Here is a 23773-nt window from a genome sequence, read left to right as displayed (position 1 = left end):
AAGATTTCCTGAGAAAAGAGATTCCAGATCAGGGTTCAGATGGTAGGGGAATGAGGATAGGAAGTAAAGAAGAGGGAGGGAGCCATGCATTGACAAGGAAGGAGAAGAAAAAAGAATTTATGCAAAGGCTGGGTCAGAGTAATGGATATGAATTCAATTTGCCTTGGGTTTGCCTTACCATTTATTGAAGGCATACTATGTACTAGGTACATACATGATCACATTTGATGTTCACAACAGCCCTGACAAGTGGGTTTCTTATCCCAATTTCCAAAAGAGTTCATTGAAGTTCTGAGAGCTTAATGCCCGCTTTAGGTTACACAGTAGTAGCTGGATTTCCTGGCATCAGAACCCTCACCTAGGCTGCCTCTGAGCATGGCTTCTGTGTCCCAGTCTCAATTTCCATGACTGTTTCAGGTCCTCCTGTTCCCCCGCATTTGTAGTCACTCTTGGTGACTGGGAACAAAGGGCTACAGCATGAGCTGAAACTGAGACAGGGAGTGGCAGGCAGGCAGAGGGGACAGAAACTTTTCTCACATCCACCCATGTGAAGAAGATGGACAGAAGGGTGGTCTTTCTGGAGGGAGGCTTCCAAGCCACTTTCCCAAGACAGCTGATCTTGGGATGAATGGCAGGGACCTGATTGGGTAGGGGATGGGTGGTCACATTGTTTTCTGGGCTGTAGAGTTTATTTCCCATCCTTTAGGAAGAGAAGAGGAAGAGAACAGCTCAGGTGTGGGTTTGAGCCCTGGATTAAGACTGCCCATTGTCCACTAAAATCTCTTCTTTCCTTGCTGCATGAGGGTGGAGGGACACCCAGCTGGACACTCCATTTCCCAGCTGCTCTTGTTGCCAGGTGTAGACACAGGGGAATGTGAGGTGAGCATGTCCTCAAAGCCTGACGGCATTGAGTAAATTCTCCTTTGTGTTCTCTCTTTCATGAGCTGGGCATATGTGCCTGAGACAGGTTTGACAAGGCAACTGAAAAGATATCCCTAAAAGAAGACAAAGCAAAGGTATGAAAGGAACACACATCCCTGACTGACTAGGAGGAACAGAGCTGCCTGCTGTCTGGAACCTCTTCCTCCCAGACTAAGTGAGAAATAAACTTCTGTTTTCTATATGCTACTGTGTTTTGGGGCCTTTGTGTTATAGCAGTTTTGCTGTCATCCTTTCTAATTCACCTTCTCAGACCAGATATTTCAAATTAAAAAGATTATATCAGGCCAGGTGCGATGGCTCGTGCCTGTAATCCCAGCACTGTGTGGGGCTGAGGCAGGCAGATCACTTGAGGCCAGGAGTTTGAGACCAGTCTGGCCAACATGGTAAAATCCCATCTCTACTAAAAAAATACAAAAATTAGCTGGACACAGTGGCACACTCCTGTAATCCCAGCTACTTGGGAGGCTGAGACAGGAGAATTGCTTGAACCCCAGAGGCGGAGGTTGCAGTGAACTGACATCATGCCACTGTGCACCAGTCTGGGCTACAAAATGAGATTCTGTCTCAAAATAAAAAACTGATTACATCAGATCACGGAATAACTATAATAATATTTATTGGGCCAGATAGTATGCGAAGGACTCTACGCACATTATTTAGTGTAATCTATGTGACAATCCTCTGAGATATGTGTTACTATTATTCCAATTTAAACACGAGGAAACAGGTTCAAGGAAGGTAAGTTATGTGCTGAGGGACACACAGGAGGAGGTGGAGCTCGATTTCAAGCCCACTGGGTGTGCAGAACTGAGCCTCTTCACCATGGGGGCAAATCCCTCCTGAGGACAGGGCTGGAAAAGCCATGGAGATCATCACCCAGCAACAGACACCGCCTCTGCCCTCATGGACCTTGCAGTTCTAGTGGTGAGAGTAAGATGAATACAAGTGAACAAAATGATGGCAAGTTGTTCAAGCTTGTTCAAACTTCTAAACACTGTTCAATGAATGAATGAACCAACAAGAACTTACTATGTGCTCTGGAAAGAAAATGTGAAAAAAGTCAGAGTTGTAAATCACTTTCTGCTACCACTATCTTTCCTAGTCTGGAAGTCAGCACTACTTCTCCATCCTTTGGAGGAGATAGTGGGCAGATATTACAAAACGTTAGCTAATAAGAGCTACCATTTATTAGACCAGACATACACCAAGGGGTTTCTATAGTTCATTAATTTTCACCCTTTGAATTAGGCATCAATATTTCCATTTTGAAGATGAGAAAAACTGAAACTCAGGGTTTAAGGAGCTATCTGAAATCACACCCATAGCAGTAAGTGGCAGAACATTTGCTCTGGACACTGGGATAAGTATGTGTGTATGGGTTTTATGTTGTTGTTTTTTTTTTTGTTTTCTGTTTTTTTTGTTGTTGTTTGTTTGTTTTTGGGATGGAGTTTTGCTCTTGTTGCTGAGGCTGGAGTGCAATGGCATGATTTCAGCTCAATGCAACCTCCACCTCCTGAGTTCAAGTGATTCTCCCGCCTCAGCCTCATGAGTAGCTGGGATTACAGATGCCCGCCACCATGCCTGGCTAATTTTTGTATTTTTAGTAGAGACGGGGTTTCGCCATGTTGGCCAGGCTGGTCCCAAACTCTTGACGTTGTGATCCACCCGCCCCGACCACCCAAAGTGCTGGGATTACAGGCGTGAGCCACTGCACCCGGCCATGTTTGTGTTTTTATTCCTAGCACTTCATAACAAATGCCAACATCTCTTCCTGCGGCCCTACCACAGAGGGAGCTGATCAGTTTTCCCTCCTGCCCAAATGCAAAGCAGCCACAGTGAAGTGCCAGAGTCCTCCCTCACAGCCTTCTGTCTAGTGGTTATTCCCGCTTCAAGGCTAAGGAAGGGAAGGACCCGTTGTGCTTTCAAACGCTTTTTCCTTCCAGCCCTTGCTGTGTGGCCGTTGTATGTGGGAGAGACCATGAGAGGCCTGGATATTGTCAGCAAAAGACTTGAACAAGCCAAAGAGCTGATGATGTTGACAAGAAGGGGACGTTAACAAGGCAGATAATCAAAAGTTGATGACTGACAGCCCCTTTTGCATCCCTTCACCCTCCACTAAATCAGGTCTCTTACATGATCTTGATGACAAATAATAAAAATTATAAACACATTACAGTTTTCACATGCATTTGTTCACTTCTCACAGCAAATATGAGAGGTATCTAAGGCTGAGCAGCTTATTACAGAAAAAAGTTTATGGGACTAGAACCTTAATTTTATGTAACAAAATTTATGTAGAGCTTACCATGGATCATGTACTCTCCTAAATAGTTCAAAACTTTCATTTTTAGAGAGATGGGTGTCTTGCAGCCAGGCGCAGTGGCTCACACCTGTAATCCCAGCACTTTGAGAGGCCGAGGTGGACAGATCACCTGAGGTCAGGAGTTTGAGACCAGCCTGACCAACATGGTGAAACCCCATCTCTACTAAAAATGCAAAACACAAAAATTAGCTGGGTGTGGTGGTTCATCCCTGGAATCCAGAGACTGAGGCAAGAGAATCACTTGAACCCAGGAGGTGGAGGTTGCAGTGAGCCGAGATCATGCCATTGCACTCCAGCCTGGGCAACAAGAGTGAAACTCCATCTCAAAAAAAAAAAAAGAGGGGGAGCGATCTTGCTATGTTACCCAGGCTGGTCTTGAACTCCTGGGTTCAAGCAATCCTTCCACCTCAGCCTTCTGAGTAGCTAGGACTATGGGCCTATGCCACCAGGCCTGGCTGTATCTCAACTATTAACTCATCTACTTTTTCACCACCATGAGAAGTAGGCTTTACTGTTATTCACATTTTTTAAGATGCGGAAACTGAGGCATGATAATCAAGTATCTTGCCCAAGGTTGTACAGCCAGTAGGTGGTAGAACAGGGATCTTGAGCCCAGCCACAGCATCTGTGTCTAACCACTTCGCCAGGTGGGCTTTGCATGGGGACTACACTTGAAACTCTAGTTTGTTAGTCTGGCCCCTGCTTCCGCCTGCCTCCCTCAGTCTTTATGGCCCACTGGAAAAAGCAAGCCAGAGCTGTGGCTCCCAGGGTGATGATCCTTCAGCTGCCTCCTTGGCACTGTCATTCCCTCCTCCCATCTCCCGCCAAGGGCTACAGCCGAGAATACCACAGATGGTTTGCCATGGATCAAGATTTCTCTCAAGAAAGAGCTCACAGAAAGGCTGCTGTGAGAAAGGAAGTCACTTGCTACTCCCCTTATTCGTCCATCAGGAGGAGCTAGATGAGGTCACTGCACATTTGAGTGGGTGCCATCAAAGCACAGCCTCTGGCCAGCGTGGGGACAAACGTGGGCTGTGTGGCCCGTGACTGAGTGGCTGAAAGGAAATTTGAGGTGGTAGGTGATGGAACTGATTGAAATAAAACTTCAGTAGGAATGCTGCATGTCATTCATTCAACAGTGCTCCCTGACCAGGGCTCAGGGCCGTGCATATGAGCTGCAAATGGGTTTGTTCATTCATTTACATAGCTATTTGCTTATTTATTCAATAAATTCTGATTATGCCCCTAAGAGGCACTGTGCTAGATATCAAGGATGAACAAGACAAAATCCCTTCCCCACAGGGGCTCCAGGTCTAGAGAGGGGAGGAGGAAGGAAGATCCACAGTGATTTGTATCATATGCCGAGGAAAGAGAGTCATTTTCTATCACTGTTTGACATCCTCACCCCCAGTGCGGTCCTTCTCTTTGTCTCTCCATGCTGGGAGTGGGCAGTCCCTGCCCTGCTGCCTTTCAAACACAGCCCTCTTCCCTCAAGCTGCCCTCTGCCTGGATCCCACCTTCCCTGTGAGCTGGAGTATTTGCCTTGAAGGAGTCTTGACTCTCCTTCCCTGTCAGCCACTGTTTGGCTGCAGGCAGTGACAGTGGTGGCAATAAAGCAGCAGAGAGAAGGCTTTGGTATCAGAGCAGGGACTCGCGGGTGGGATGGGATGGGGATGGTTTTCTGTTTGACCCACTGTGTTCTCTGTGCTGCTCTGCCCAGGGAGGCTGACCTCTGCAGACTGTGTCACCTGGGCCCCTGATCTCTCGGCCAATAGAGGTCCCGGCTGAGAAGGGGGAGAGAGGAGTCAGGGTATTTGTTTCCCCCATTCCCTGTCAGCCCCCCTTTTTGCCTGCCTGAAGCTCTGTTTGTGGTTGTGGTTCCTCTATGGTCACAGCTTTGCTGAGTGGCCTCTCTCCTGTGTCCCATGACCCCAGTTGGCATCGGGCTTTGGTAGAGATATTTCTATCCTGGTGCCACACTAGGCCTTATTAGTTTTCTTCATCTGGTCTATGCCTTTAGAAACTGTCACATCACTAAACACTTCAGTGAAACCCTTTCGAATGTGTCATTTATTTTCTGTTGCCGCCCTGACTGGCTCACCTGGGTGCAGGGGAGGTGGGGACAGAGCAGGTTGGGGCTCCAGTTCAGCTTTATTATCCCTCTTTTTCAGGGTTTCCCAGAGGAAGAAAGAGAATTTGGACAAATGAATGAGGAACAACACTCTCCTGAGGGTTTTCTTTAAGGGTCGAGGATCACTGCCTCTAGCTCCTTTGAAAGCAGAGTTAAGAGGCAGTGCAGGAAGGCACAGCAGGAAGGCTCATGGTTAGACTACAGAGAAGGAAGCAGCCACTGCTGGGGACCTACCCTGTGCTGGTCACTGACAAGCTGTCTCATTAAACCTTCCCGAACCCTCAACCCCTCCTACTATCTTATCCTCATTTTACAGATGAGAAGACTACGACCCAGAGATGTGAAGGTCTGGGGAGCAGGATGGGAGCTTCACTTTGTCTCAGTTTCTCTGGCAAAGAGAAGCCTCACCTTGTGATCAAGGGATTGGGAGGGTGACAGATAAATCTTGGCTTAAGTGTCAGCATAGCGCTGGGAATCTGGAGCTAGACGGCACTGGCTTGACTCCTTGGATCTGCCTCTTACTAGCTGTGTGATACTGGGCATGCCTCCGTTTCCCGATCTATAAAAATGGGGCTAATGTTAATAACACCTGCCTTACAGGTTGTGTAGAAGGTTGAATTTGTAGTTATGAGGTGCCCAGGAACAGTGCTGGCACACAATGAGCGCCATACACAAGTGTTACAGAATGGAGCCTCCTGCTCTCTCCTTATTTTCCACCCCCTGCCCTCTTCTCATTGCCCACCTCCCCTGCCTTCTCCTCACCATCCTGAAAAAGGGTGAACAGCCACCCAGGAGCCCCTGAACAGGCATGTTGGTCCAAGGCCCTTTGTGAGCATGCTTTTCCCTGCCCTGCCCCCTGTCATCACCATTCTGGATGGAGCAGCAAGGACGGAGACACTTAGTTGGGCTATCCACTCCAGGTCCAATGCCAGTGGGATCAGCTTCGATGGGATGCGCACAGACTGACCTCTTCTCCCCAGCTCCTTCAACTTCCCAGAGCTGCAGGGGGCCTGGGAGTTCTTGGTAACAGCACATTAAACCTCTGTTTGTGGGAACTTTAATTTAAACACAAATTAGAGACGACAAATGACTCTGGCAGCCAGATAAGCCATCCCGGGAGAACAAGGAGAAAGCCAAGAGAATCAGCCCAGATAAGGCCTGACTTTAAACTACTGGTGATACCCAGAAGCCTGGGACAGATGAAATCTAGGGGTCCTGAATGAAGAACCCCAGAAGCTCCACACCCCAGTTGTCCTTGCTCTGGGCTCTATGCCAGCTCCCTCTCCTGTGTTCTCTATATTTCTATCTTTTTGCAAAATTCTAACCTGATTCTTTGGCTCCATCCCTCCCACCCCCACCCCATTGTTTTAGAGAATGCACTTTCTTTACTTTGCTTCTCATCTTCTTCTGTGACCTACTATTCTGAGAAAGTTCTACTTGTTATCTAACCTCCATCTATGCTGCTACCTTTAGAGTCTAATACATCCTGCTTAGTGGTAGCTCTGGGAGTTTCTGTTCATGTGGCAAATGTGGTGTGGTAAAAACAACCTGAAAAAGACCTGGGTGAACTTCTCTGCATCTCAGTTTCCTCATCTGTATGATGAGTGTGTGAGAAAGAATCTCTAAGGACTTGTAAACTCTGACTTCTCACAGAGAATCTGAGGACAAGGACATCCCAGGAAATCTCTATTGTTCTGGAACCCATGAATTTTCCACTGTTCTACTGTTTGGGAGTGAGCATGGGGAGAGCTTGACTAAGCCTGTTGATTCCTTTCTGGGAGGGGTCTACAGGCTTTGTTTCCACCCTTCCGCCCACAACCCAGGCTCAGGCCAGGCCCAGGCCCAGGAGAGCGGCTGCCTTTCCAGTTCTGTCAAGGCCTGCTGAGCCCAGCTCTGTGGGGCTGTGGCTGCTAAGATGTTGTCTCTGTCCTCTGGGGTAGGAGCAACACATGTTCCCTCTGTCACAGCACCTGTGAGGGTGGCAGAGGGATGGCAACCCCCAAGAGGGCAGAGTTCCATCTCTCCAGCTGACCTTGAAGCATCTTTTTATCCTGCTTTTCTGGGAGGCTTAAAGTGAAGGTGGAGGGAGATATCACACAGTCCCAAAGCCCCCACTAAATAGGGAGCTACTGTCTTTCATCTGTCATGCAGGGTAAAAGAAGACACGTCAGCTACAGCAAGAGGAAAGAAGGTGAAACCACAGGCAGAACTTTCAGGTTGAATGTTAGAGCAGACTGTGATCCCAAGAGGTCATCCAAGACCCTTGATCCCAGAGGATGCCTATGAGGCCCTGGTCCCTGGCTGGCGTGGGAACAATAATCCCAACAGCCCCATGCTAGACTGACTTGGGAGTCAGAAGGTCCCTGGGACTAGAATAGAAGGACTTTGGCATTTTCCCTGGCCTGGGGCCCTTAGACAGAAGTGGGCAGCTGCCATCAGGAGCCTGGGGCCCAGCTGTGTCCACACCTTGCCCGCCTCCCCCCTCCTGAGTGCCTGGCTGCCCCTGGAGCCCCAGGCTTGCCTGCCATCTGGGCAGCTCAGAGGAAAGCACACTGCCAAGGGAGTGCCAGCGTTGATTTATGGCTCACAACCTTGGCAGGCTCAGGCTGTGTGCCCGAACCGCCTTTGCTCAGGGAAGAGATGCTCCTCTTAAAGGGACAGTGCAGAGGAATGCAGGAATGTCCAGGACGAAAGCTTGGCAGGGAGCTGGCAAGGAAGGCCTCCACCCATCAGCACTCTGGGTGACTGTCACCCCCTAGGGAAACTTCTCCCTAGGGAACCACCCATCATACCTGTTATCATACCCTATCCTTTGTAGACTTGGCCCAACTGTAACATATTAATATGTTCACTGTCAGTCTCTCCCACTGGACTGTAATCTCTAGGAGTGAGGAACCAGACCCATTGTGCTCATTCCTGAATATTCAGCACCAAACGCAGTGCCTGGCGCCTAATAAGATCTCAGTAAGAATTTGTCAAGTGTAGGAAAGAATGAATAAATGAAGGTCCTTGTCCATGAGGTGGAGGGAAGCCCACGTGTCTTCTTAGTGCCCGCCATGGTTTCTGAGACCCTGCAGCATCTGCTGCTACCCCCAGGATCTCTCCCTCCAGGACCCTTCCTCACCCCTGTCATATCAACCCAGGACCAATGGGGCCAATCTTATCTGGATACCCTTGCCTCCCCACTTTCCTTGAGTCACCTTTCTTAAGTCCTTCACACAATGTTCTTTTCCTCCCATTTTCCTTCCTCCAAGATACTTTCTCAGATTACCTACAGCCTCAGTCCTGTATTCAGATACTCTTTCAGATAATATTTTATTTTTATTTTTTATTTTTCTCGAGACAGAGGCTCCCTCTGTCACCCAGGTGGGAGTGCAGTGGCAGTCTTGGATCACTGCAACCTGTGTCTCCCAGGTTCAAGTGATTCTCCTGCCTCAGCCTCCAGAGTAGCTGGGATTACAGGCTTGTGCCACCATGCCCGGCTAATTTTTGTATTTTTAGTAGAGACAGGGTTTCGCCACATTGGCCAGGCTGGTCTCGAACTCCTGACCTCAAATGATCCACCCGCCTTGGCCTCCCAGAGTGCTAAGATTTCAAGCGTGAGCCACCCCGCCCACCCAGTTACCATCTCTCTCTCTCCTTCCCACCCTTCCTCTCTTCCTTCCTCTCTCTCTCTTCCTCCCTCTCTCTCTCTCTTCCTCCCTCTTCCTTCCTCCCTTCCTCTGCCCCCTCCACCCTACCCTGCCTCCCTCCCTTTCTTTCTCTCCATCTATTATGGACTGAATGATTGTGAATCCCCAAATCCCTCTGTTGAAGCCCTAATTGCAATGTAACGTTATTTGAGGATGGGGCCTTTGGAAGGTGATGAGGTCATGAACCCTCACGAATAGGATTAGTGCCCTTGGAATAAGAGACACAAGATAAATGATTCCCTTCTGCCACTGAGGACACAGCGAGAAGGTGCCATCTCCAAGCCAGGAAGGGGGCCCTCAGCAGACACCGAGTCAGCACTGTGATGATCCTGGGCTTCCCAGACACCACATCTGAGAGAAATAAATGCCTAGTGTTTCAGCCCCCAGTCTATGGTAATTAGTGACTGCAGCTCAAACTAAGACACCCTTTGCCTTGACGTAACCATAGCGATAGTTTGGATAAAACTTCCTTCATTTTGGATGTGACACTGGACACCTCCTGGTCTTCGTACACTGCAGACATGAAGTGTCATCCGGCTGCATGTGCTGGGCTGGGGCATCCTTGGTGTTGCCTTCGTACACTGCAGACATGAAGTGTCATCTGGCTGCATGTGCTGGGCTGGGGCACCCTTGGTGTTGTCTGCTGCCACGCTGGGAGCCTGGACTCTGTGGGCAGGGCTCACAGAGGTTGCAGGGCCGTCCTTTCATGGAAAATGTATCTAGACTGCTTTACTTTTTTGACCCTTAATAAAATAAAATACACTTTCTTAGCTCCCTATTCTTGCATACTTTTTCCTGGGGAACCCAAGGACTCAGCAGGTTAGAAACACAGGGTGGTCAGCGTGATGCTCTGGGAGGCAGCCTCCAGGGGCGCTGCTGTGGGCAGTTCCTCCACAGCTCACACTCTGCAGAAGCTGGGTGAGTGCCCCTCCTAAATACTCCGGAGCAGGATGCTCCTGGCCCTGACCGTGGCATCATGGCCCTAGGATCAGCCTTTCACTCAATCTTGGACAATGAGTTTTTCTTCCAAGGTGGTTTAGCCTTGGTGGTGAATGTTGTTGCTCCAGCAGCCAAAACTGAAGGTGCAAATGCAGGAACTGTCAGCCCCACCCTGCTGTGTGTGAGGATGCTGCTGCCCTGTGCAGTGAAGAAAGCAGAGTGCTGCTGGAAGCCAAGGCTGAGGGTGGCTTTGTGTCTGGATCCAGCTGTTCCTGAAGCTGCCTGTGTTCCTCTCTTCCCAAAGCCTTGCTCTTCTTACTTGCCCCGGCAAATGCAGTCTTTACACAGAGACTTTTCAAAATTTTTTAGATCACATAGAAGCTCTCTGGAAGTTTTAAAACAGCAACCTATAGGCCAGGTGCTGTGGCTCATACCTGTAATCCCAGCACTTTGGGAGGCCAAGGCGGGTGGATCACGAGGTCTGGAGTTCAAGACCAGCCTGGCCAACATGGAGAAACCCCATCTCTACTAAAAATACAAAAATTAGCCAGGTATGGTGGTGTGTGCCTATAATCCCAGCTACTCAGGAGGCTGATTCCATAACTGACATCCCTCTTCCCTGGCCAAGATCAGAACACCTTGGAAAATGAGACAAAGCTCTAAAGAATGGCACAAACCCAGCCTCTGAGGTCCTGAGGGACCCACTCCCATCCCCAGAGGCTGCCTGGGAATCCCACCACCCAGACTTGGGGCCTCCCAGGGAAGACTGCGAGAATGAGGACTGAGAGAGGGTTTTAATCAACATATATATAACTAATAACAAAATTTATTCTTGGACCTTTTTCTTTTGGTATTGAGAGCTCAACTTGAAAAGGTTTTAGTTTCTCCCCAAAACTTTGATAATGGGGCCGGGCACTGTAACTCACACCTATAATCCCAGCACTTTGGGAGACCAAGGCGGGTGGATTACTTCAGGTCAGAGGTTCGAGACCAGCCTGGCCAACATGGTGAAACGCTGTCTCTACTAAAAATACAAAAATTAGCCAGGTGTGGTGGTGCACACCTGTAATCCCAGCTACTCAGGAGATTGAGGCAGGAGAATCGCTTGAACCCGGGCAGCAGAGGTTGAGGTGAGCTGAGATCATACCACTGCACTCCAGCTTGAGAGACAGAGCAAGACTCCATCAAAAAAACTAAAACAAATAAACAAAAAAATCCACAAGACTTTGATAATGGGAGTGGGCTTATTGACGTGGACTCTGGTACAGAGTTAGCATTTTCTTATTTGATGGCTTTAGGCATTCACACTGATGCTGTCATGTAATCCCATTGCAAATCCTCTGCTGGGTTGCAGGGACTCCAGAGATTGACACAGTAAGGATGGAAAGAGAGGAGGGAACACGTTTTCAGCTTTGGCTACAGAGTGTCCACTTGAGTGGACAGCTCTCTGCTTCCCAATGATTTGCAGAGTTCGCGAGGACAGAGACCACTTACAGAGTCATTTTACACCTCGTGTAGCAGGTAAAATCCCTCTGTGAGGCACTGTGGACTCAGCCAACATCCTCCTTGCTGGGGCTCATGTCTCAGTTCACTTCCTCCATTTTTTTGGGTTGTCCCCTATCATATGATTAGCAAAAGGTGCTGATAAGAGAATTTCCAAGAGATGTCACTGGAGGAAAAGAATATGCATCAAGTCTGTCCTCTCATTCCACGTGGGCTTAAAGGATCCTGGCTTCATGGGGCGTGGTGGAGAAGGGAGGAGATTTCTTTTGCAGGGGACTTGGCTGGGGGTATGATGCTGTCACCTGCCAAGCGTCTGATGCTTCACAGTGATTTTAATTCTAGCAGCATGGGATGGGAACAGAGCACAGGGCACTGAGTTTATCTTCCTGAGAGACGGATGACACACAACCCCTCTTCATTTCCAAGGATGGCGTAGTTGGCAGAGGAGCACCCAGAAGGGCATAGTTGGTATTTTCAGATGGTTTCCTCTGGACTTGCTCTGTCTTCTGTAGTGGGGAACCATGATGGTGCCTACCTGTAAATGGCCTCCGTTTCTCTCCTCTCACTCCATAGTCAGGCTTTTCTCCTTCCACCTTCCAGCCCTCCTGCTCCAGAGGACAGCGGCACACTTCACCCTCTGTCCAGGTGAGCCCTCTTCCTTGCTCTGAAGTAAGCCAAGACTGTCATAGTTCATGTGGATAAAATTTCAGATGTTTGGTTTCTGTGTGTTTGCATGGGTAGATACATAGATAGTTTCCCATAAAAATGTCGATTATATTTTGGGCACAATCTCATAGATCATTTTCCTTTTTACTTGCTGTACGAGACACATGTTCCGATGTCAATGAATGGGTGCTCCGCCATTGCCAAGAGCCACATGGCATTGGATTATGTGGGTGCACCATCATCTGTGTGACCACTGCACTGTTGCTGGACGCATCCTTGCTTGCTAACTTTTTTGTGTGGGGGCATGTGGGGACGGATTTTTGCTCTTGTCGCCCAGGCTGGAGTGCAGTGGCATGATCTCGGCTCACTGCAAACTCCGCCTCCCAGGTTCAAGCAATTCTCCTGCCTCAGCCTCCTGAGTAGCTGGAATTATAGGCACCCAAGACCACGCCCGGCTAATTTTTGTTTTTTCAGTAGAGACAGGGTTTCCCCATGTTGGCCAGGCTGATCTCGAACTCCTGATCTCAGGTGATCCACCTGCCTCGGCCTCCCAAAGTGCTGGGGTTACAGGAGTGAGCATGGCCCTTGCTTGCTAACTTTTCAATGAGAAAGCACTGCAAACACAACCCTTCATACTTTTCTGACCACTTCCTTGGGGCAAGTCCATGGGGGTGGAATCGGTAGAGTGGCCACTCACTTTTAAGCACTGTGTCTACAATGCCAGTGGTACCTGTAATCTGCCTGCCCAGTTTGCATCCCAGCCAGCACCTGTGGGAACTAGGGAGGCTGGATTCCTGCACACACAGGTTGGTTGGGAGCCAGAGGATGCTTTGTAATCTTTGACAACCTCACATAGGTGGCCAGAAGTCTTTTGTATGCTGCCCTGACACATGGACATAATTGATGTGCTTGTTTTCACCTTTATTTCTTATTTGGTAAATGCCGATTTATTTTATTTAAGGATATTCTTGGTAGCCCTTTGTGAGGGCAAAGGCAGTTTGTCCTTAACACTTGCATCTGGCAACAATAGACATAATAGTAATAATAACATGTATCTGGCACATAGTAGAGACTCAATGAAGGTTTACTAAGTCTATCCATTAGCACAACTAGGAGTTTCACTACAGGCTTAGTTTTGGGCTAAGATGTTAATTGTGTGGTTTAACAATGATTTTTGTTAATTAAGCTATACATTTTTTGAACCTAAGCTCTGGGGCAATTTGGAAATGCCTCCTATCCTCAGATAAAGCCAACGTGCATTGACCTTGAATTTCAGTAAAGCTGAAGGGACAGGAGGACTGATTTCCCTCCAAATGACAATCTCTAGTAGGCAGAATCAGGCTCAATAACCATTAGGAGGTAACAACTGTGAACTTGTTGATTTTAATGATTTCAAATAAATTACTCCAGGAAAAAGAAAATCTTTACTACATTTTACTTTGGGAGTACTCCCCCCACCCTGAAATTGATCAAAGACATCCAAATAGCAGCAAAATTAAAAGGAGGTGGATGTGGTGCATTGCCTTCTTTAACTTGTATTTAAAGTCATGATAACGATGGACTCTAAGACTTTATATGCTCAGTGTGTGCACTGAAGAAAAGTTGACTTACAAACAGTATTTTTAAAAAACAATTAGGAATTTTATCATTAATTCCTTTAAATTTGTGAACAGAAAACCCCTGCGCTCCTGAGTCTCAATGCCTACGTGGGTCTGGACACCAGGGATGGGAGCAGAGGTGTGTGTGCTCCGCGGCCACCCCAGCTGGCAACTGGGGAAGAAATAGAACCATGATGAGGTCATTTTGAGCCATGAGGCAGCCCCTCAGGGGACCAGATGGGTGGAGAAGCCCACCTTCCCCTCCTCCCCTGGCTCTGCCGAGGTGGCCTCCCTCTTCCATAAGGCCCATTGCCTGGAGCCCACATCTCAGGGAGGGTGGCACAGGCAGAGAGACCGGGGCCCAAGGCCCCCTTGCAGATTTCGTGCATAGAAATGCAGATTCTGTGGAGCTGATGGTGCCATAAACAGCGGCAGGTTCAGAGTGACCACACAATTCCACAACATAGATGGTGATGGGGTGAGGGCCATGGAGACCCAGCTCATGGGAGCTTGTCTTTCAGTGACCTCTGCAGGCAATGGGAAGTCGGAAAAGGGCTCCCCCTTCCACCTGGCCCCAGGTGCAGATGGCAGCTGTGGTTCTCCAGCACCCAGGTATAGATGGGAGAGGCGGAGCCACTGTGGAAGGTCCTGGAAGTGCCACCTTCTGATGGACACTGGTGGGAGGAGGCCAGGGCCTGACAAGAACCTTCCCTTGGTCTCCAGCAGACATGAGAGGAAACAGCTCCCACAACACGGGCACACATTCTTCTCTTGGTGAAGCCGAGTCATGAGAGAAGAAAACAGACTCAGAAAACAAAACAAAAGAGTTATTTAAATATGAATCAGAAAACACTGTGTGCAGATGTGGGGCCTGGCCTTGGGGGAAAGGGAATGACCAGATGCAGGTTCCTGTTGAGTCCAGGAGACAGAGCAATAGAGGAAATGGAATCAACCACGTGCATGGTCTCCACACCAGCATGCTGAGGGCACACAGGGAGGCCCATCAGGGCTCCCGGGTGGGAGGCGGCTCTGTAGGGGGCTCAGAAGCCTCAGGCACTAGGAGGCCAGAGCAGGTGGTGGTTTCTGTCATACCCAAAAGGCCACAGGGAGACACCATGGGGAGGTGCTTTCCCAGGGAGGCCTGAAGAGGAAGAGCTGGAAATGAGGGTGTCTTGGCCCCATGTTGTCTCCTTTCTCACCAGGTTGGGCACCTCTGGGTAAACTTGGTGTCCCAGGGGAGCACACTTGGGGTAGAAGTCCCCAGGCTGGATACTACACCACTCACCCTGCAGAGACGGCCTCCAGAATCATCCTGGGTGTTAGTATTGGAGATTAACATATCCAAGCCAGCTGTGGAGGGAGAATCCTTCCTGGAAATAATAAAATGCAGCCAGATCTGATTCCCCAGCCCAACATTAAGGCTCCAGCGAGGAAGCACTACCAAGAAATCCGGGGGAAACTCTGGGCTCTGGACGCTTCTCCTTCCAGGGTACCTGAAAAGGCTGCTCTCAGGGAAGGGTGTGCAGAGCCCCTGGGGTGGGGAACTGCTGTCAGGGAGGGGAGTTCAGAGCACCTGGGGAGGGAGCTGCTCTCAGAGGGGGATCTACAGAGCTCCTGGGGAGGGAGCTGCTCTCAGAGGGGGATCTACAGAGCTCCTGGGGAGGGAGCTGTTCTCAGGGCAGGGTGTGCAAAGCCCCTGGGGAGGGAGCTGTTCTCAGGGAGGGGTGTGCAGAGCCCCTGGGGAGGGAGCTGCTGTCAGGGCAGGGTGTGCAGAGCCCCTGGGGAGGGAGCTGCTGTCAGGGCAGGGTGTGCAGGGCCCCTGGGGAGGGAGCTGCTGTCAGGGCAGGGTGTGCAGGGCCCCTGGGGAGGGAGCTGCTCTCAGGGAGTGGTGTGCGGGGCACCTGGGGAGAAGAGCTGGGATGCGATCCTGCATCTTGTAATGTGACCAACACTGAGGCACAGGACCAGGGAAGGGAAAGGCGGAGGAAATAACCAGGGGGGAACATTGCTGATATTTTTCTGTGTTCATTTGTAACTTTTCTTCTGTTGGACTTACTTGTCTCTGATAATAACACCCAGGAGGGGTGCAGACAGGGTGGACTCTGTCCAGAGGGGCTCCCAGGCCAAGGCACCGCCTCTATCCCAGGTAAACCACCAAGGAATGCGATGTCTGATCATAAATCAGAGTGTACATCTATGAGACGCAAGGCTCAACAACTGTGCCATGTGCTTGGACAGTTTAATGCAAATAAAACATTTAAAAAAGAGACACTTAACATTAAATAAATCAATCCCAGGTATAGTTAATAATGAGATAGGGGTGTGGGTAATACAAAACTCAAAATTCCTTAACTTACCTAGGGATGTTACAATAAATACCACCTTATTTGTGAATTTACAAATGGAAACATTACCTGCAGATTTCGGAACCATAAAGGTGGCCTCAAACAGAAATTTTAAATTGAGTGTAAATAATCAAATTCATTGCAGTAGATTAAAATAAAACTTTTTATGTATAAAATGGAGAAAACAAAAGAAGAAAGTCAAAAGCCATAAAAATGTAAGAGAAGTTGTCAGCAGGAGTGTGAAATATAGCAGTTATGCCCAAAATATACATGCTTCAACCACACCCCTCCCACTGAGAAATATTGATGCTGACAGATTTTTTTAAAGAAAGCCTTTTTGGAGTAGAGTTTAGAAAAGATAACATTAAGCAAATGACCCAGTTTAAAAATTGAGATGGGCAGTTATAACTCGCACGTTCAGGGTGATTATCTTGTATGAAACAAAATCACTAGGCCTGGGTAATGAAGAGTTTACCAGTTGGAAGACACCAGGCATTCATTTTCGATGCTGAAATCAACACATTGGGCAACTCCCTTGAATCCCACAGAAAGCCTCAACTTCCATTTCAAATACTTATGGACATGGTCAGAGAAGGTGCTAAGGTTCTTTTGACTAACAGTTTATGTGAGATTCTATAGATCAACATGGAGTGAGGCTATCCAGGGCTGCAGGATTCCTGGTGTGGAGGCAGGACGTGTTGACTGCAACACTCGTGGCATCTGGCCGGAATAATTACTTGTCATGGCTTCTCTTTGGAAACACCTCGGCCTCCACCCACTGTGTAAGACAGCATCCTCCTGGCTGGGACAGTCCAAACGTTTCCAGTCTTTGTCAAAGCTGCCCTGAGGGGAACCAGGGAAAGAAGCAGTAGATGGCATCAAGCTTGGTACAGACGAGGACTTTTCCACAAGTGCACAGTAAATGCTTGGTAAATATTCGTTAAAGGAATGAATTCATGCATTTTTCCCAGTGTTGAAAAATGTTTTTAAAAGATCACCAAAAAAACTTCAGCTAATTCAAGAAATAGAAATCGCACAAACAACATTCACCAAGATACAATAAAATTTCAATTACACACTGGAGCTAGGGCTAGAAGGAAACATTCCTATAACAATAATAATAATTTTTAATAATGAAAATGAACCGTGTATAATCAGTGATAGCAGATGTGGGCAAAATGAAAATGAATAGCGTGGTGCAACTCCAGCAGATGTGGCCAAATCTGTACCTAGAGGTTAATTACTTTTCTCATGTAACAGAAAGGAAAAAAAAACTAACTAAACACCCAACATAGGAAATTGGAAAATGAAAATAAACCTTAATTTCTAAGGTGATTAGAATAAATTCATTTTTTGAGAAAAAAATAAGTAAATGAATTTCTTGCAAATCCAAGTCCCTTTCAGGCAAAATCCAGGAACTGGGGAGGGAGAATAACACAGAAATTTTAAAGCAAGGAGAGAAAACTCCCCACATCCAACATTACAGTGGGGTCTCCCATGAAATGGCTGGTTTCTTCGCTGTCTCCTGTCTCTTTATTTCCTTCCTTCTCCTTTCTCTTTCTTTCTCTCTGCATGCCGGTGGGCCCCAGCACACATACAAGGATAGATGGAAAATCACCCCAGATTAGATATTGTGACCACAAGGAGGACATGGAGGACGCAATCATGGCATTTTTCCCTTAAAAGCACGAGTACCCTATTGAGTCTTTATGAAAAATTAAGCTGCAAATTATTTTCATGTACTTAAGAGCAAAGACATCAGGGGTGTCCAACCTTTTGGCTTCCCTGGGCCACATTGGAAGAAGAAGAATTGTCTTGGGCCACACATAAAACACTCTAACACTAACGATAGCCAATGAGCTAAATAAAAATTTTCAAAAAATTCTCATTATGTTTTCAGGAAGTTTACACATTTGCATTGAGCTGTATTCAAAGCCATCCTGGGCCGCATGGGGCCAACAGGCTGTGGGTTGAACAAGCTTGTTTTATACATAGTGATCAGAAGAATGGATAGGCACACAGAATTTCCATTTACTGGCCAGGTGCGGTGGCTCACGCCTGTAATCCCAGCACTTTGGGAGGCCAAGGAGGGTGGATCACCTGAGCTCAGGAGTTCGAGACCAGCCGGGCAAACATGGCAAAACCCCGTCTCTACTAAAAAAAAAAAAAAAAAAATAGCCGGATGTGGTGGCGCATGCCTGTAATCCCAGCTACTTGGGAGGCTGAGGCAGGAGAATTGCTTGAACCCAGGAGGTGGAGGTGGAGGTTCAGTGAGCCGAGATCGTGCCACTGTACTCCAGCCTGGGTGACAGAGTGAGACTCCTTCTCCAAAACAAACAAACAAACAAAAAAATTTCCACTTGCTTTCATGAACTCAACACAACCATGATTCCAAATTCAGACAAGGAGAATAAAATTAAAATAATTGAGAAGAAACAGATCACCTCGTTTGCGAACTCAGACGTAAACATTTCACATGAAGTAATGGAAAATCAGATTCGACTGCCTTAAGAACATTCTACTACTGCCAAATATACCTCAGTCTTGTGAAGAATATTCCACTGGGGCCAGATAAAGCTTTCTCTTGTAACAGAAACGTCTCGAGATCTAAAAACATGTGCACTGGGACACCGATACGGTGATGAATAACAGATGGTCCTCTTGATGAATGCTGAAATCGCATTTTTTTTTTTTTTTGGCCAAATGTGTCTGTTTTTTGTAGTGTATTTTTATTTTTTTCTATTTATTTGTTCTGCTTATTATAATAGTCTTCTACACAGCCCCCCAAGATTCTAGAAATTGTTGCCTACACATAGTTCTAGGACTTCTGGGCCTTTCTTTTTAACCCAGAGGAAGTTTGCATTGAGGTAAGCCGTGAGTTGATGATATAAATCATTTGCCAATTAGCTCAAGACAACGTATTGAATTCCTTTTTCTCCTGGAGTAGAAAGCTCCTGTGGCAGCCCGTGTGAGTTATGGGTAGACTTCTGTATTTGTTTCTGTTCTCTTATATTTGGGGTTTGATGGTTTCGGAAGTTCTAAGTACATTCTTTTTTTTTTTTTTTTTAATTTTAAATCTTTAATTTCCGTTTTCACGTATTTTCTTCTTGCTTCCAAAAGGAAAGGAGTGCGTAGCTCTGTTGCCTGTACATCGTCCACAGCCCCTGGGTCAGGGCGGGGTCCCCTGGGTCGCCCGGGGGGTCCACATGCAGCCCCTGGGGGGCCGGCGCGGGGTGAGGTCTGGGGGCCGCCTTATTGCTGAGGTCCGGCCGGTTGGGGCCGCCGCTAGGCGCGCTGGCTGGGCAGCTCCTGGGAGATGAAGCGACGCAGACGCTCCAGGTACTGGCTGTAGAGCTCGATGTCGTTGTGCCCGGCGCCCTCCACCCACAGCGGCTCCACCGCCTTGGGGCAGCGCTCGTAGAGCGCCAGCCCGTGCGAGAAGTCGATCACCTCGTCCTCCGTGCCGTGGATGATGAGCACGGGCGACGTGATCTTGGACACCTTCTCGATGCTGCAGGAGGGGCGTGGAGCGGGTGAGACTTCGCGCCCGGCCCGGGCCCCGCCCCGCCCCCGTCCCCGACCGGGCCGCTCACTTAGGGAAGGCGTCAAAGCAGTAGGTCTTGGTGTCGGGGAAGGCGACGCGCATGCCGGAGGTGAGCGGCGAGTGCAGCACCACCGCGGCACACTCGTAGCGCGAGGCTAGGTCCACGGTGGGCACCGTGCCGATGCTCTGCCCGTACAGGATGATGCTGTCCGGGCTGATGCCGTACCTGGCAGCGCCGGAGCAGGGTCAGCCGCGGCCTCCGACGCGCGTGCACCCTTCCCACCAGCGGGTGTCCCCGGGCCCAGCTCCGGATGCGACCCTCCCGTCTCCCCACTCAGCCAAGTCAGTGGGTCAGGCCCAGGCTCCACACCAGTCCCGAGGGCCACCCCTAGCCCCCAACACTGCGGCGGTGGGCGAAGCCAGCAGCCCCGCCCCGTTCCCTGCGCTGCAGTTCACTGGCGTTTCCTAGCTAGGATCTGCAGGGATCCCGCCTACGGAGTGCCCCTGGGGCGGGGGTAGGGGAGGCCCTGGCGCCTCTCCTCCTCCTGGTCACCCCTAGGTGCACACTGGGAACTGTGTGGCCCGCACATCCTGAATGCTTCACGCCTTCCTGCCCGGGTTAGAAAGCCGTTCCTGGTGCACTGGCCAGGACAGCGGACACTCTTCCTCCCTGCAGCCCTTGCCCACCCCCTTGGCCATGAGGAATTCAGGCAGCTGTGTCCCCAAATGTCTCCACCCAATTTTGGACTCTTGGAGTCCCCACGCCCAATGAGATGCCAGTGCAACCCAGGTCAGCATCGAGGGTGGTGGCTGCGGAGGTGGCACCCCCTCCCACCAGCACCTTCCCTTGGGAGTGGACAAGTCCTCGGCCACCTCAGCACCACCAGCTCCCACCCAGGGCCACCCCCACCCCCAGGTCATTGGTGTGTGGTCCCTGACCCAGCTGATCCAGCACCAGTTACAAGGCCTCCTTGTGCCCAGTCCCAACCACGCAGGACCCACCTGCCACCCTGCCCATGCCGGGACCCCACAACTCTCCTCCCACACGCTCTAGGCTCTGATCCCAGGCAGATGCCCTCTTGCAAGGCAGGAGCATGGGCAGGTGTGCGTCCCCTCTGCCTGGCATTCGGACTCCACCAGCAGGGCTGTCCCCGTCCCTGGCCTGGAATCCCAGCCTCCTGGCAGCACTCCACAGCTCACCACTCAGCCATGCCCCAAAGGATGCTGCCTGGCTTGTGCCTGTGGCCCCAGCTCTGCCTCAGCCTCCCTGGCCTGCTCACTGGCAGCCATGGTCAGTAGTGTGCTGAGCCAGCCCAGCCCTGTCACCTGCTACAGGCAGGAGCCCCCAGCTGCCACCTGGATGTCACCATTCAAACGAACAGGACACATCCCCAGTGGAGGCCCTGGGCATGCTCTGGCCTCCCCCTCACAGCTCTGGGCCTAGGTTCCTGCAGGACAAAGTGGCAGCAGGACAGATGGCCGAGCAGACAGAGCTCAGAGGTGGCCATGGCGGGTGTGACTCTGCCAGTGGCCTAGGCAGTAGAGACAGGAGGGGCCAAGGAAGTCGCATGAAGTGGTGATTGGTGTCAGCGTCCCACACTGCTGGGAGGCCCCCAGAGCCAGGGTGGTGCCAGGGGACCAGCTCCCAGGCCCACAGCAGGGACTGCCTGCATATCACCAAGGCAACGACGACCCCACCTCCCTAGGGTCTCTGACTTCTCAGAGCTGTGCCTGGTCCCTGTGGGAGCAGGTCAGACCAGTGGGCTGGGCAGGGCCAGGACGAGACAGCCCCAGTGGATGGAGAGCAGGAAAAGCCACCAGAGGCCCACCCGGGTCTCCTCGTCCAAAGCAGCACTGGCCCGGGTGGTGCTCAAACACCGGTGAAGGGCCCAGGCAAGCGCAGGGCTGGGGACGTGGATGACTAGGAGGGCTGGATCTGGAATCGAGGCTGGCCCAGACCTCGGATGTGTGCTGCAGGTCTGCACCTTACCCTGTAGGCCCTGCCCCAGGATGGCCAAGCTCCGCAGCCACAGGGCCTCATGGGCCAGGCCTCCGGACCTGGATGCAGCAGCCTCGTCTCACTTGGCCCCAAGTGCTGTCTCAGCCGATGGGCTTCCAGCCACACGTGCACAGACCCCCAGACCACCACCCACTCCCTCCCGCCGGGTGGCATCCACGCCCCTGGGACAAGCTCAGCCCCTTCCCATTCTCAGGCCAGGGGTTCCCAGGGAGCCTGGCTCCACAGGCCAGGGTGTGGGAGGACCGCCTGGCCACACCTCAGCCATGTGGAGGCGGCACCTGCACACCCAAGCTCGCCTGTCAGGCTCTCTGGCCCTGTGCATCCACTGTGGCTCCCCTCCTGCAGGGCCGCCCACCTTCCTCCCAGGGAAGCCCGCCCCCCGGCCCCCGGCCTGGTCCCCTCTTGGGTGTGCCCAGGCTGAGCTGCCCCCAGGGTCGCCCTCACCTGGTGCGCAGGGCCTGCCAGGCGGCGTCGATGTCGGCATAGAGGTTCCTCTCGGAAGGCCTGCCCGAGCTGGCACCATAGCCAGAGTAGTGGTAGGAGAAGATGTTGCAGTGGAGGCGGGAGCCTAGGCCAATGTAGAAGCTGCTCATCTGGCCCAGGTCCACGGCATTGCCGTGCGAGAAGAGGACCGTGTACCTGGCACCAGGCACGCAGCGAACATACATGCAGGAGACGCGGTTGCCACGGGCGCTCTTGGTGGGGAAGACCTCGATGGTGTCCAGCTCGCGCTGGCTGTACTGGAAGTCGGCACGCTCCGTCAGGTGCAGCTTCCAGCGCCCGGGTGAGCCCGAGGAGGCCTGCAGGGTCCCCAAGGGGGCGGCCCTGGCCCCACCGGGCCCCGGCTCGGGCTCAGGCACCAGGGAGAAGGTGGCCTCCGGCAGCAGGAAGGCGAGCTTGGCAGCGATGTGGCCGGGGCAGGGCGGGCAGCAGAAGAGGCAGCAGAGCTCACTCAGCGACAGCCCGTTCATGGCGGGCGCCGCCCGGGCCGGGCCTCCACCGGGGCCCCCGCCAACAATGCCGCCCGGCCTGGCCCGGCATGGGAGGGGTGGAGGTGCTCCGAGTCGCGGGCAGGGGGGAGAGAGCCCCCCCAGCTACCGCCCCAGACAGCAGCCCCGTTAGGAGGCCAGGGCCCAGCCCCATTGCGGTCCAAGCCGAGCCCCAGGGAGCCTCGCAACCACAGGTCTCCATGTCGTGCCGTGGGAAGCCCACCCCGGCCCGCGCCCCCGGGCCCCAGGGCCGCGCTCCATGGCTCCCGACCGCCCGCCCATGCGTCCGTCGGTCCCTCCGCACCCCTGCCCGGCCTCCTGCAGCGCCACCGCCGCAGCTCCCCCCACGGACAGAAGTGAGCCTCGTTCTCACCACCGCCCCGGAAGTGACGCGAGGAGCGCGCGGGGCGGGCAGTTCTAAGTAAATTCTAAAAGCCTCTCTTCCAATCCATTCCAGGACCCCGAACTTGCTCCAGCCTGCTGATTAAGGCATTTAATTACCAAGGATGTTCAGTCTCTTTTGTTACTCACTTTTTCTCCAAAATATCCTTCCACATAAATTCTCCCAAATAATCCTTAGAATCATTTTTATTTAGTTTTTTTCTTTAGCTGTTCTGTGTTTCCCATAAGATATATACATATATTCTTTTTGTATATGTACATTTTTTTTTGTATATATATATATTATTTTTTGTAAAGAGAAAAATTTAATAAAACCTGGTTGTAAACAAGATAGAAAACACAATTCCAATTTTAGGGGGACATGATATATTGTTATGGAAAGAAGCCTCTAAGAGTATATGCCAGCTGTTAAGAAAGACTGCGGAATTACTGCTGAGTAATGTCTATTTTGTGTACAATTCTGCACTTTCAAGTTTTCCTGGAATACGTATGTTTCCTTCAGTTAGGACACCACCTATTTCTTTGAAATGAAAGTGCAAAGTTCTGTGTATGAGGATGTATTGTGTGAACATGCCATCTGCACAGGTCAGCCAACGGTTCAACGGGAGTAATTGTGTGTGGCTCAGCACACAAGCGTGAGTCAAGTTAAGCTAGACGCTCATCACTCAGTATCTTGCTG

The 23773-nt window shown here is 50.7% G+C and overlaps 1 protein-coding gene across 1 annotated transcript; it reads right to left on the bottom strand.

Moving 5' to 3' along the window:
* Positions 1–19178: 19178 nt before the first annotated feature.
* On the bottom strand, positions 19179–22734 carry LOC115932812 (alpha/beta hydrolase domain-containing protein 17A-like). Its single transcript, XM_031006401.3, has 3 exons — positions 22148–22734; positions 19733–19909; positions 19179–19650 (listed from the first exon to the last, which is right to left on the bottom strand). Exons 1-3 carry the CDS (start codon positions 22672–22674, stop codon positions 19425–19427), a joined length of 930 nt encoding a protein of 309 aa, XP_030862261.3. The 5' UTR covers positions 22675–22734; the 3' UTR covers positions 19179–19424.
* Positions 22735–23773: the final 1039 nt, after the last annotated feature.

Source organism: Gorilla gorilla, chromosome 12 (assembly GCF_029281585.2).
Source record: "Gorilla gorilla gorilla isolate KB3781 chromosome 12, NHGRI_mGorGor1-v2.1_pri, whole genome shotgun sequence".
In the NCBI taxonomy this organism is placed as follows: Eukaryota; Metazoa; Chordata; class Mammalia; order Primates; family Hominidae; genus Gorilla; species Gorilla gorilla.
The sequence above is the reverse complement of the archived record's forward strand: the minus strand, read 5'-3'. Positions and strand labels throughout refer to the sequence as shown.

Bases quoted from the DNA above. Each gene is read 5' to 3' on its own strand.
- LOC115932812 (XM_031006401.3), bottom strand. From the start codon at position 22,674: ATGAACGGGCTGTCGCTGAGTGAGCTCTGCTGCCTCTTCTGCTGCCCG. The intron at 19,910-22,147 runs GTGAGGGCGACC...CGGCGCTGCCAG, and splicing joins TGGCAGGCCCTGCGCACCAG to GTACGGCATCAGCCCGGACA. The intron at 19,651-19,732 runs GTGAGCGGCCCG...CCCCTCCTGCAG, and splicing joins TGCTTTGACGCCTTCCCTAA to CATCGAGAAGGTGTCCAAGA.